General features: G+C 38.9%; 1 protein-coding gene across 11 annotated transcripts in view; it reads left to right on the top strand.

Moving 5' to 3' along the window:
* Positions 1-14,950, top strand: part of LTBP1 (latent transforming growth factor beta binding protein 1) — a 402,356-nt gene that overhangs the window by 310,326 nt on the left and 77,080 nt on the right. For all 11 annotated transcript variants that reach the window (XM_058683005.1, XM_058683000.1, XM_058683002.1 and 8 more), the window contains 3 exons: positions 957-1,079; positions 3,444-3,566; positions 9,741-9,863. In XM_058683005.1, coding sequence (XP_058538988.1) covers positions 957-1,079; positions 3,444-3,566; positions 9,741-9,863 — 369 coding nt within the window. The remainder of the gene's footprint in view (positions 1-956; positions 1,080-3,443; positions 3,567-9,740; positions 9,864-14,950) is intronic.

The following is a 14,950-nucleotide window of genomic DNA, read 5'->3' on the forward strand; positions in this document are numbered from 1 at the left end:
CAGAAAGAGTCCAAGGCACTAAAAATGTTGTCAGACGTTACATGAGATCCAACAGGCTACACGAGCTGTTGTTGGTCTTAAGATCTTAAGCTGACATCTCAAGTATTTAATTGAATGTGCTGAAAGAAAATATGGTGTAGGCTGTTCTTTGCTGTCGACCCCTCCTAAAGCTAATAGACTTAGAGCATTTGGAAAGGTAAAAAATAATTCTTCAAATGAAATTCAGCTCACTTATTTCGTTTCTCTGTTGGCAGTCAGGACTTACTGTGTTGTGATGCCTTTTATTTATAAATAAGTGAAACAAAAATTGCTAGTGAAGTTAATTTCTCTTAAAAAATTAAAAACGATTTCATGAGTTCCTATTACAGTAATAGTGTTGGGAGCTATTTCAGGAAACACGGGATAATCTGACACCTTGCTTCTATCAGGATATAATTCAAAAGATCACGACAGGATAAGAAATACAACTTTGATCAGGAAACAGATAATTGTTAGTAGTACTTGAGGGGAGGGATTGCAACAAATGGAATTCTCCTGGCAAAAACTTTCAGATGCATTTTAAATAATAAGGTATTTTTAGGGGCGCTTGGGTGGCTCAATCGGTTAAGCATCCAACTTTGGCTCAAGTCATGATCTCACAGTTCATGGGTTCCAGCCCTGTGTTGGGCTCTGTGCTGACCGCTCAGAGCCTGGAGCCTGCTTTGGATTCTGTGTCTCCCTCCCTCTCTGCCCCTCTCCCACTTGTGTGCACTCTGGCGCGCACTCACTCGCTCACTCTCTCTCAAAAATAAATAAGTAAACGTTTAAAAAATTTAAAAAAAATAATATATTTTTAGAAGAAAACAGTAGTTAGACATTGATCTTTAGGACGTGGTCTTATAGCTTGATTTGTAGTCTCAGAGTTTAGCTAAGATAGAGACCTAATATAAAAAAATTGTCCTTGTTTATATTTACAGATACTGACGAGTGTCAGCAGGGGAATCTGTGCATAAATGGGCAGTGCAAGAACACTGAGGGCTCCTTCCAGTGTACCTGTGGGCAGGGCTACCAGCTGTCAGCAGCAAAAGACCAGTGTGAAGGTAGGAGTGTGGTTACGTGACCTACTGTGATTTTAGTTAGAGGCACCTGCCCTGAAAAAAGTGTCCTCCGTGAAGCGAGTGTGTCTTTCAGAAACAACCTGGATGATTGCTTAATGGTGCAAGAAAGCAAGGGACCTCAGCTTAAGTCAGAAAAGTCCATAGCACAGGATGGAAAAGGGCTAAATTTGAAAAATAGGGTATTTGTGAGCAGTGGCTGAGCATTAATATTAGGAAGGAAAATTATTGCTCTCTGTGTAATTCCTTACTGCAGAAAATCAGTTCCATTAAATTCATTTGTAAGTTTTACCTACTAGGATTTCAGCAATTAGAATGTTACTATATCAGCCCAGTATTAGGCTGTGGAATGTTAATGACCTTAGTTTTTGTGTGTAGTCAGCTTTTCACAATTTTTCCTTTTTAAAAAAATTTTACCAAACAAGAATTTTCAGCAAGATTGCAATAAGTAGCATCCCCCTCATATCACTGATAAGGTTTGTGAAATATATCCTGTTCCCACCAGTGATAGTATTTTGGACCTTGCTGTGGTTGACCTTAGAGTAAAAGTATATGTATTTCATTGAACCTTCTGCAGAATTACTTTACTTCTCAATAAGTATATGCTTCCTGAGATTGAAGATATTTATGGTTTCACCTGTGACAAGTATTAAGTGTCTCGAGTTTTTGAAAAGAAAGATCATTTGAATTTCATTTAAGAACAGAATACACACTCTACAAGGCCAATTTGTTTATTATTAGGAAACAAATCCTATCCATGTCTATATGTAAACTTGGAATAGTGAGTACCAATCTCTCTTGGGATGCTATTATAAAAGACAATATGTGATGGTCCTATAACGAGATCTACCAGTATTATCAGAACAGTCCCCAATTTTCCCCTTCTTGAACGTGGAAAGACATTACAATACCCAGTCTAGAAGAGAAGAACACACACAAGCATATCCATGTACACAGATAAATTAAATAACTTGTTCTGGATTCTGCAAGTCTGTCTCAAAGTATTTATACTTTACTTTGTGACTTTTGACCTTAATTGTTAATTAGCCAAGCATTTATCAAATGCCCATCATGCATAAAATACTGCAAATGTATATATAATAAGAGAAGCCTTACAGATAAGATAATCAGGCTATCCTATTCAGCATCGCTTATTTTGAAGAGCCTGTGATGTCAGTACCAAAAATAAGTCAGACACATGCAAAACCACCCACCAGATTATCCATCGGGGAAAACTGATTTTAGGTGCCAAAATGCCATGATAATCAAATTGATGCTGTAAGCAGAGTGAGGAGAGCAGAGTTGTGAGGGGTCGCTGTGAAAACTGATGTTTTTGTTAACTCTTCTAGAATCACATTGCCAGCAGTAGATAAATGTGCTCAGATGTGAGGAACAAAGTCTGTCAACAGCAACATGAATTAATGCTTGTTCACTGTAAAACACTAGATCATTTAAGTAATAAAGGATGTGGTAGACATAGTCCCTGCCCTCAAGAAACTTAAAATCTAAGGGTAGAAGTAAAATAGCTGAATACGTGTAATGTATCGTTGTGTCTTCTATTGTGTGGATAGGACACGAGTGTGCTTTAGCCTGAGCTCAGGGTTGAGGTTACAAAACAAATCATCTCTAAGCTGAGGTTATGTGGGTTAAGGAAGAGAGAGATTCAGTGGCAATGTAGATGTCAGATTGGCTGGGGGGAGGAAGGGCCATTAGATTTGGCCAGCAAATCATTCAGAGAGAGAGAGGGAGAGAGGAAAAGGAAAGAAAAACTAGGGAAGTCTAATTGCTAGGGGGCTGACAGGTATATCCGTGAAAAAGAAATGAAGACATTCATTGACTTGACACTTCGGCAAACTTCTCCTGTATGGGAGACCATGAATATGTGTACATGTATATGTACATGAATATAGTGATGCTATAGTACATGAATATGTGATGCTATTTTCCAGTAAAACTTTGTTTACAGTAGTAAGAAGTGGGCTGTAGTTTGCTGACCTCTGCTTTAGATTATTATAGGCATAAATGCTTTTAAACTCAAGAGTGTTCTATTTGAACCTGTACAAGAGACTCAGGAAGCTTCATTCAGGTTTATAGATAACAGCAAAGCATTTGCCACCCATCAGTAAATATTGGGATGAATATGTGCAGATTCTTAGCTCACAGGTTAAGATTTTAAGTTCATCTGGATTTTCCCTACTGGAGGATTCATGACCTTTTATTAGAGATCAGTTTAATGAAGAGGCTAAATTAATTATAAACTAGATAGTTTATAGACCTTTTTTTAATGCATGATTAAAAATATTTTTAAAGCACCACTTCTACAGTTTCTTTTTACCCTCTGGTTCCTAGATATTGATGAATGTCAGCATCATCATCTCTGCAGTAATGGACAGTGCAGGAACACAGAGGGCTCCTTCCTCTGCGTTTGTGACCAGGGTTACAGAGCATCCACCCTTGGAGACCACTGTGAAGGTGAGAACTGCTCTTGATTGCAGAGTCCTAGAGAGATCTGGACATCATCCTGGCTTCGCTTCTTGAATCCAACCTTTGGACTTCACAGTTGAGGACATTAGGTCCCTGGAAAAACATTTGCCTCATGGTCACACAAATAATGAAAAGAAGCTGGTAGAATGCAGGCTTTCCTTGTACTGCTTAGAACTGTTTTCTAGAAGAATTATGCCAACTAAAGGAGTAAAGAATTGAATCAGCCTTAGCTTCTCTCAGCTTTAGATGGTTTCTCCTGGGTATATAGTTCTGAATGGTAACACCTTGTGTATGTAGGTCCAGCATCCAAATAAGTAAACACAAATTAATTTTCCAGATTCCTGAAAAGTTTTTAAGAGCTAAAGTTTAATTCAGTTTTGAGCGTTTTGCCTAAATAGGTCTAAAAGATACGCCAGGTATACAGCATGGTGTAATTGTTAACTACCTACCACACCACTGCCTGGCCATGCCTCAGAACCCCTGGGGTGGTCTGGGCCGCAGGGCTGGTCTGTCACCAGCCTGTTCACATGTGAATTGTCTCTGCTCACTGTCTACCCAACTAACCATTTTTTCCCAATTTATCCTCTGTTGTACTGCAAGTAAGCCCTGTCAGTTGTGAAACCAGGAATGTGAGCTTGGCAGGGTTGTGTCTCACATGGAGAGTTAGAGTTGTGAGTGAGGGTCTGAACCCCACTGTGGAGAGAAGCACATGAGGTTTTTAGTGAGTGGTTTGTGACACAAATGCCACATATTTGTGGTACAGTGTGTCATACATTGAAAAATGGCTATGATAGCTTTCTCATTTGTCAGTCCCTGTTGGTTGGGAAAGATCCGTTATACTTTATAGCCTCCTGTTTTACTAACCAAAGAACTTTGTGCCAGCATGGACAACCTTTCCGGAGGGCAGTTGGGGGCAGTTTCAGAGGCCCTAAGATGTTGTTACTGCTGAATCAGCAAATCATCTAGGATTTGATCTTAAGATAATGGTGTTCTTTAAAGGGCTGATAACTCCAGTGAAAAGTTATAATTAACATACCTCTTGATAAATAGGCAAACAAGTGATAAGCCAAAGTAATGAAATTTGCTTGAGAAATCAGGTATTGGGAACTCCAGCACATATGGGTGGTTCAACATGGTGGCTTTCCAAGGTGGGAGAAGAGGGCATGTAGCTGGGAGCTAGTCATGAACAACCTATTCCAGAAGTAAGTATGTGACAAGGCACATGCTAAGGCATTGAAAACCTAAATTGACCCCCAGCATCTCTCCTGCCCAAATCTCTGACCTGGCCAAGAGGGTAACCAGGCCATTGATTGGTCCTCAGTAGAAGGCATGCTCCTTTTTTTTTTGGCTGTTTTCATGTGTAACCGTCTCATCAGAAGTCCGGAATTTTTATTCTATCAACATCAGTTGTGTGAAAAGCCAAACAAAAATTTTTTAGCCAATTTGCTCATCATTGTTAATATATATTCAATAAGAAAGTTTCTTTTGGAGTATATAATCAGTCCTTTTTCTCTTAAAGTCAGGGCTCATTTCCCTAGTGTTCTAGGTTATAAATAGGACTGGAGTCTATTCAACTAATTCAGTGCTCCCTTTGAAACTATAATAGCACTTCAGCCTGCTAATTCTCAACTAGTGGCGTTTCTGACCCTCCCCAGTGTTATGCAGCTGTAATTAACTGAGCTGTTACTGTTCACACCCCTCTCACAGCTGTGGGAGGAAGAACCGTCTTTCTTGTTGGCTTTTGTATTTACATGTGTAACTTTCTTCTAATAACTCTGGCAAAGGCCTTGTTTTCTTGCAGTGTTACCCTACAGTTCTGCTGGCCTTCTCGCAGAGTCAGAATCCCAAGGATTGTGCTAATTTCTGTGTGTTACTTACTCCAGCATGCTCGGTAGCCACTCAGTCTGTGAAGGGTGGCTTCAGCTGTCCTGGTCATTAGAGGCCTTGGCATCGCAGCCATCGAAGGCTCTGCCTTGGACATGTTCCCCTTCTAGATACAGTCTCTCCTTCCATACCTCCCTTAGCATCTTCCTTACCCTGTCACAGCGTTTGCTCCATGCTAGTCCCTTGCAAAACCTGAGAATGATACAGGATTCACTCTTTCTGTGGCCCGTCTCTCTTGGTCTTCTCTTTGTGGACCAATCCTAAAAGGTGAGAAGAAGTGCTAGTATTTGTTTCCTATGACACTTCGTTCCAAGTCAGAATCACTCATGTTTTCATGTATGCATTCATTCAACAAATACCTGAGTGCCAAGTTTGTGCCAGGTACTGACCTGGGTACAGGATATACAGCAATAAACCAAACAGGCAATTTCTGCCTTTGTGGAGCTAACATTCTAGTGAGGGAGTTAACGATGCACATGATAAACAAGTAAAACATATAGTTCATTAAGTGGCAGTAAACACTATGGAAGAAAATAAAGGAGGGTATACAGGGAGTGTGGAGGGAGGGGAGTGATCTTACAGAGACAAGCAGAAGTTTCTTTGAGATAATGGCATTTGATTATTTATAGGAAGACCATTCCGTTCAAAGGACTAGCAGATGCAAAGGCACTGAGAAATAGGCTTTGTAGAAGAGACCAGGAGTTTAACTTGCGCACTTTAAGTTTGGGATGTCTATAATGAGTATCCAAATGAAGATCTCTGAAAGGCAGTTGGAGCTGTGCATGTGGAATTCAGGGGTGAGTCCTGGGTTTGGAATCATTAACATGTATAGAGATAGTGTTTAAGCCATAAAACTGGAAGACATCACCAAGGGAGTGAGTATGGCTAGAAGAGAGAAGGGGTCCAAAGATGGAGTCCTGGCCTCTCATTTATAAGTGAGGAGGAGAATAGGAATTAGCAAAGGGGATTGAGAACATGTGGCAGGAGAGGAAAGAGGAAAATCAAAATCTAAGAGAAGAAAACACTTCAGAGATTAGGGAATCATGAACTTTGACATGAATGTTTGACACACATTGCTGCTAGGGAAGATGTAGGCCAGGACTGACCATGGGATTTAACAGGGTAGAGAGTCCTGGTGATTTTGACCAATGCAAAGGATTTAGGATTTAGCAGTGAAGGAGTAACCAAGATGAACTCTTGTTTCCTTAAAGCCTGTTGCCCAAATCCTAGAAGGGCTCTGTCTATCTTTCATGCCACCCTAGGTGGTGGTGCAGGACAATCCCGTGTTGGGCTCTTTTAACATTCAACCTACTTTTTTTTTTTTTTTTTTTTTTGTTCTTTGAAGATCTGAATTCAGGTCTGAAAAAAATTTAGATTAAATCAGACTCTAATGCACTGAGTTTTCAAATCTACACAGTTATTTATAAACATGAGATATTGTTTCTTTTTCTCACATGTTATTTCTCTTAGATTTTGAAAAATGCATGAACATGAAATTATTTTAAAGTAGTGTGAACAAAGCTGATATGCTTCCGTTATGCTAAGGCAAACATCTAGGTAATGGAGTATTTCTCTTGTTGATGAAATGCATGTTCTCAGGATTCTCCTTCATCTTTTTTTGAATTGGTATTTTTTCACATAATGCTGATAATCAAATATGCCTTTCCTTGGTTATCTCAGTTTCCTACAGAACACAGAAAGGTAAATCACAAAACCAACCATCTACTCAGCACTCATTAGAATAGCTGTAGAGCTGTTAGGATAAATATGGAAACCCAGAGCTCTTATTCCTGCCTTGGGAATGTAAGGTGGTGTAGCCACCTTAGGAGGCTGTTTTATCACAAGTAAACTTACTCTGTGACCCAGCTACTCTACCCCTAGGAATTTACTCAAGGAAAAGTGAAAACTTCTGGTTACACATAGACATACACATGAATGTTTATCAAAACTTTATTCATAATAGCCACACTGTAAACAGTTCAGCTACTCATCCTAAGTAAATGGGTCAACGAATTGCAGCACCTTCATATGGCACAGTACTAAGCAATAAAGAAGAGAGAGCTGTTGGTACACACAGTGACTTAGATCAATCTCAAAGACACTGGGCTGATCAGAGGAAGCCACACAGAAAAAGGGCACAAGGAAATTTTTAGGGTGATGGAAATGCCTACACCTTTTTTTTTTTTTTTTTCCTATGGCTGGTCCAGTTGATTCATTTAATGCATATTTTAAGGCAAAGATTCATAGTAGACTAGCATTTATCTCCATTTGGCACAGTCATTATTGAAAATAAATCAGAGATTTGGGGCTTATAAATTATTTTCATAGAATTTATATCTAAAAGCCTATTATCAATTAGAAATCTTTTAGAAATCTTGATTTAGCAAGGGTCAGTTCGCTGGTGAACAAAATATTCTGTAGCATATTCACATTTCATGGGGACACTTATGCCTGCATATGCTCTTACCTGTCTCGTGCATAATTTTCTTTTAGTGTCTCTTCCATGGCAGTTGTAACACCCAAGGCATTAGATTAATTATGAATGGAAATTTTAAGGTCAGACTGGCAAAAGAGTCAAAGGGAAATGTCACAAGCCTTATGTGTGTAACTACAGAATAGCGTTCTTACAGAGATCTCTCACAGTTCCTTAAAAAATGATTGCATTTTGCAATGATAGAAGAATCCAACAGTGATCCCAGCAGATGTAAACCGATACAGAAATGCCTATACCTTGATTCAGACTGTGGTCACAAGAATGTATCTACATTGGTCAAAAGTCATCGAACTGGATTCTTAAAATTAGATGCATGTATTGTATATAAGTTATACGTCAGTGAAGTCGGGAAAACACACTAAAGAAGAAGCGATAACCCACTTCAGTTGTGACAAAGTCACATCAGCTGGGTTTTATTTTTAGGATCAGGATTCAGAAACATTTTGATCTAGGGGAAGCATAAAACAAGTATAACTTGTTTTTCTTTTGGTGGAATAAAATTATAAGCTGCTTTCTTATTTCTCTTTTATTTGACTCACGAATGGTACAGGAGCCAGTTAGTTAAGTGGATTGGGTTCTATGAGGAAAATTTAAGCTGGTGTGCCAGCATTTTGAACGAGACAGCGAGGGAGGTTGAGACTACAGCGGTCTCCATGTTCACTTCTTCCTGGAACTTCTCATGCATTTTCACAGCAATCATAATTATTTGCAAGAAATGCCATCCTATGCCAGAATTCTGAGAAAACAAAGACGTTTTTGTTCCTCAGCTTTCTGCAGTGCTAATAATTGAAATCCTGCACAGACAACAGAAGAGGGAGTCATGGACTGTGTTAGGGATAATGAGCTCTGACTGGAAGTAAATGTGGTAATAAACAGCCTTCTTGAAAGATCTGCCCAGCATTCATGCCATGAGGGGGGTCATTAATTGTCTCACACGCTCACAGTCAGAACTCATTATTGGTAACGTAAACCATGTTTAGTTACACATATGCTATAAATACATACATTTAAAGAATCCAGTCAACCTCAAACCTATTGGTGATAGCTGCTGAGTAAGTGGCTTCAGTGAAGCTTTTGATCTTGCTGATTCCCTTTCCCTCCAAAATCTCCTCTTCTTCCCCTCCTCCACTTTCCACCCTGCTGTCCGGGCCTCAAGTAAATCCCTTCTGTTGGGCAAAGCCACCTTTGTTTTTTTATGATACCTCTTCTCTAAATCCATGTGACACGTGAAGTTGGTACCATTCTTTTGACAAGCGATTATATATTTTGACAACTCTTAGCTTAAATTTTTTTGAACTTATAAAACAATGTGATATTTTGTGTTCATTTTGATTAATATAATTTGGGTTTCTTTGAACAATCATTTCTCTTTGTATGAATCATGCCAAATACTTTCAAATTTTTCTTGTAATGCATAATACAGGATCTTGTATAAATAGATGCTCAAGATATTCTTAATACGTATTTGAAGAATCTTTTTTATTCCCTATTATCACCAAGAATGTAAACAAGTAAATTGTTTAGTACAGAGTTTTGACTTTTCCTCTTGCAAATTTCATTTGATGTTGAAACTTTAATTTACGTATTGTTCAAAGCCAAAATCTTTTCAAAATACTTCATTTCAAAAAACTCTGATAGTTAGAAATCTGTCCTCCATTAAAAATCATGTATTGTGTGAGATGTAAAACAATGTTCATTTATGTGATTTTTACGTGTAAGGGTAATGTTTAGTTTTTTTAAATATAGTTTATTCCACCTTTAAAATTATTTTAATTGACTTATAGATATCAATGAATGCTTGGAGGACAAGAGTGTTTGCCAAGGAGGAGACTGCATTAACACCGAAGGGTCCTATGATTGTACGTGTCCAGATGGATTCCAGCTAAATGACAATAAAGGATGTCAAGGTATTTCTCTGTTTTTTAAGTCCTAATTTACATAGCTGTTCAGTTCTGTGATGCTTTCTGAATATAGTCTGTGGCTTTACCCATTTGTATATAAATGAGCTGTGCCAGTTAATGGTATTAAAATATCTTTCTTGGGTCTGCATCAAGTATGAGAAGTTCTCACTTTGCACTGCACCATGGTAACCGAAACTCCTGCCTTTCGGAACTGTGTGCCAGCTTTGCAAGCTATCGTGGCAACTGAGGTCACCTGTACTTTGCTGTTCCTTCCACGGGCCAATCTTGGTGCTATATTATAAAGTCTGGCTTTTTTATGTCCTTCGTGGGTGTATTTCATTTTGTCTCATTGCTGGTATTTATCTTTCCTTGTCTTGATCCCTGTTTTATCCAGTATCCAGCTTTTCCTCTTCCTAAAAAACCTCATCAATAATTTGGTTAAAAGTATAAAGGTATAGAAGATAGGATTTCCTATTTCTTCAAAGGGCTATCACAGTTCATCTCCCAAACAAAGGTATAGAGGAGACAAGGTACTAATAAGAACACAGCACCAATCACAAGAGCTTTAATCAAACACCTACTATGTGCCAATTACTGTAGGTACCTTCAGGGATTTTTAGAGAATTGAACAGGCAGCTTTTTAAAATATCCATTTGGTGCATGAGTAACTGAGGATCAGAGAAGTTAATTAGCATTTTCCTCCCTAATAAGTAGTAGAGCTGAGATTCGAATCCAAGATCATTTTCTGCTGTTTTGCTCTACATTGCCCTACCGATTATTACTTCATTTATAGCCAAAATAAAGAAGACTGTGAGATTCAGTGTTTTCCCCCCAGTATAGCACACTGAGTTACCAGTAATGCTGCGACTAAAAAAATCAGATTGTCTAAACACCACCCCCCCCCCCAAGTTTTCCTTGACATTAGTCTTCATAAATCCATGCCTGTTGTTTCCATTGAAGGCTCTCATTTATATTTACCTTTATACGGATTCATTTCTGCTACTTGGATAAATTTTTTTTTCATCATTGTCTCCCCTCCATTACTATCCCAAAGTACATATAAGTAAAGGATTGTTAGAGTTCCTCTTTATCTACTGCTACTGGACATGAGTGACTTTCTTATTGTAGATTGTCATCAATTGTGTCTCCTTTCACATGCCCCAGATGTATAGTACTTGACAGGGTAGATGGTCTGTACTCTCTACGATGTGGTACTGAAATATGACTCTACCCTGTGTCCGTACCATTACCCACACACCCAGCTGTGTGTCACTGAAATACAAAAGACATGAGCCCTGGCCTCAACATCTTTTAAAATTAATTTACTCACTGATCCCAAGATTTAACTATACTGTGATACCCTCTATTTGTTTGCCATCTTGATGTAGTAAGGTGAATTTAAAGTGTTTATTATTTCCAATGCAGAAATTAAATGTGCTTGGATTTAATACAATAGAGAAGAAATATTTGAATTATAAAATTATGTGTGAATATTTCCATTTTGGAACTTTTGCATCTTAAAATGGATCTTGGCTTATATAAAAATGCCAAGAGATGCCCCCTAAAAAATAACTGTATCCTGCTTTTATTATAGACATTTGGGTTTAAAAGTAATACTTTCTTTTCTAACTCCTCGTTCTTTTCTAATTCCTTTCCCCCACAATGTTTTGACCTGCTAGAGGCAAACCAAGCCTTGTGTAAGTGGATAGTGATTTCATATTGCAGATTCCATAAACTTCTAGAGTCAAATCATAAGGAAGTAATTTAGTCATATGATTTATTAATTGCACTACTGTCTTCTCTCAGTACATTAAATTTGTGATTTGATATCAAGTCAAATATGTCACTCCTCCAAACATGTTTTATGAACTCTAAATCATTATTAAATTGACTTCATGCTCTGTCACATTGGTGATTCTTGTTTTCCAGAATAAATTACAATGTGTGCTTGAAAAACTTAAATCCAAAAAAATGAAAAATATTCCTGAAACGGGTTTTAGTAATGTTTAAAGAATATTATCTATGAATTTGCTACATCACCCACCTTCTCTGATTAGAGGCTGTTTACAATGGCATGTCCTAAATGGCATGTCTTAAATCCTCTCCTTTGGCTGTGTCAGTGGAGACAGCCTGGTGATCTTTCACTCTGCCTGAAGTCACTGGTCTACTTCTGTCTAGTCTCATGGCTAGTCACATTCTGTACATGGGCATAGATTTCAGAGTTTGTTTTAATGCTGACAATGTAATTGATGCCAGTGCTAATAACCATAGGACATATTTGAATGACCATGTGTGATAGACGTAAGCTTTAAACTTTACCTAACAATCTGAAGATAGTTCCATGTTCAGTAAGGCATTTTCAGTTGGAAGTGTAATAGTCTCTTCCCCCAGCAAAATTAATGCTGAGATACAGACAGCATGGAAATTCCATGTTAATAGTCTGTGTAGGAATGTGACAGCGTACATTTGAGATTCAGAACACACTTCAGTTTCGCGTTTTGACTTACACATGCCAAACTGTGAATTTCTGTGGAATCTCGGACCCATGAAAGAAACCCAACTTAAATATAGTCTGGCTTTCAGCTGAGTTACTAGCAGCATAGTTTAGAAATGCCTCAATAAGTACAACCCAAATTGAATGCATGTGTTTCTCTAGTTCCAGATACTCATGTTGTTCTTTTTTAGCGGTTTCCTGGAAAAAAGTCTGGGAATTCGTCTTCAGTTCCTGTCATCAAACTTTTTAGACAATTATTTGTTAATCAGTGACTTCTCTTGAAGCAAGAACTTTATGCACATTATTCCCTGTGCAGAGTTGCAAGCTGGCAGTGTTTAAAGGGCCAACATTGAGGCATAGGATAAAATAAGCCTATGGATAACCTTTTGGGTTTCACCAGGTGGATATGGACCTTGGGCTTGACCCCTAGGCCAGTGGAACTTTATTGAACCTTGTTGCCCAGATAGAAGTAACTCAGGGCAGCAGATTGGGAAGAAAGAATGCAAGTAAAAGCCCAGAGAAGGTCAGAGTTAAAAAGAGGTGACCAATGTAAGGTATTACCAGTAAGTAGAGACCAATCATAGAAGGTATCAGAGATTTTATAAAAGAAGTGAAGAATTTCACAGAGTGAAGTCACATTGATAAATAGTCGAATAGAAAATGATTCATTGCTCTTCCTTGAAATATTTTTAAATTAGTGCCAATAACAAAAATGGGGGAGTATTGTTAAGAAAACATGAGTAATTCCTGCTTGGTTTCTTATTTTGATTCAGTGGTGGTTAGGCCAGCTAGTGTGAATTACATGGCAGATGGAATGGTGAAGAGTTAAGGATTAATTCAGAGAAGTGAATAAATCAGTGATACTGCCAGCATTTCCATCACACAATGAGATGAGAAGGTAAAAGGAAGACCACCTGCATCCTGGATGCAGAGAAAGGGATGACTTTCTGGAGGAGAACTGTAGGGTTGATGGTTCGGCATGTTCTAGAAGTCACTAGGAAGGGCTTATAATCCATACCTTTCCCATGTGCCCATTAAGCTTGGCAGTTATTCGTGTTGGCTCCTGCCCCCCCGTTACACGGTGAGCTTCAAAATGGCAAGTGCCCCAGCCTGTTCAGCCTTCTCATAGAAAGCATTCAGTAAGTGAGGGGCGCCTGGGTGGCTCAGTTGGTTAAGTGTCCGACTTCGGCTCAGGTCGTGATCTTGCGATTCATGGGTTCAAGCCCCGTGTCGGGCTCTGGGCTGACAGCTCAGAGCCTGGAGCTTGCTTTGGATTCTGTGTCTCTCTCTCTCTCTGCCCCTCCCCCATTCTTGCTCTGTCTCTCTGTCTCTTCCTCACAAATAAATAAACATTAAATTTGTTTTTAAAAAAACCATTCAGTAAGTGTTTTTAATTAAATTAGAGATGGACTTCTAGAAAGATGTATCAAGGGCCTCTTTACCAAGAGGTAAAGGAGGGTTTAGGAGACTCCAGGAAGGTAGGGCAAAAGCCTTACTAGGGTTCCTGCCTGCAAGGTGCCAAGAACCTGTGATAGTTTTCATGGCCCCAGTTAACTAAGAATTCCTCAACCAATCATGGTTTAATTAGAGAATGAACATCACTGAAATTTTGTGGTGGGCAAATATTCGTAATACACTATGAATGTGCTGTAGTAGGAGTTAGGGACTCCATTCAACTATGCAGTTCTCTTCAAGGGGCAATCGTTGTAATAAGAGACACAGCTGAGTAAAACAACGATTAAAACAAGTGCAAATAGGTAGTTGCCTGTGTAGGTACCAGTGTGATTAGGTGAACCATTCTCCAGGATTGTTGAGGTGGTCAGTGTGAGCACTGCTATCCAAAATAATTAGGACTAGTTTGATGAACATTTCACTTTCATGTACTATCAGTGTTTAGGAGTGAATCATGACCCTGGCCATGAGGAGCATAATCATTCTTCATTCAGGACAAGCAGAGTATAAGATGGCCGACACAAGTTTACAGCATTATTTGTTCATGAGTCTTAATAATCATAGCTAGTGGGGCACCTGGGTGACTCATCTGGCTAAGTGTCCGACTCTTGATTTCAGCTAAGGTCATGATCTTGTAATTCATGAGATGGAACCCCACGTCAGGGATTCTCTCTCTTTTACTCTCTGTCCCTCCCCTGCTCATGCTTGCTCTCTCTCTCTCTCTCTCAAAATAAATAAATAAACGTTATAAAAAAATAATCATAGCTACCACTTTTTGGCCCTTAGCTGTATGTTAGGCTCTGCACTAGGCATTTGATCCTCATTCCCTAATTGCATCATCACAAAGCTGTGCAGGTAATGAACACTTCCCTGGTCTGAAAGGTCTTCTTTTTCTTGTATTTTTATTTCTTTTATCCATTTTCAACCAAATATAGATTGGAGTCTATTTCATTTATATATTCTGCAGACGTATGTAAAGTGCCACTTGGAGCCAAACACTGTCAGTAAGATGTGTCCATCTGTGCCCTCAAGTTCACATTGGAGCGCCTGGGTGGCTCAGTTGGTTAAGCATCTAGCTTGGCTTGGATCATGATCAGGTTCTCTGCTGTCAGCGTGGAGCCCACTTGGGATCCTCTGTCTCTTCTCC

Source organism: Neofelis nebulosa, chromosome 9 (genome assembly GCF_028018385.1).
Source record: "Neofelis nebulosa isolate mNeoNeb1 chromosome 9, mNeoNeb1.pri, whole genome shotgun sequence".
NCBI lineage: Eukaryota > Metazoa > Chordata > Mammalia > Carnivora > Felidae > Neofelis > Neofelis nebulosa.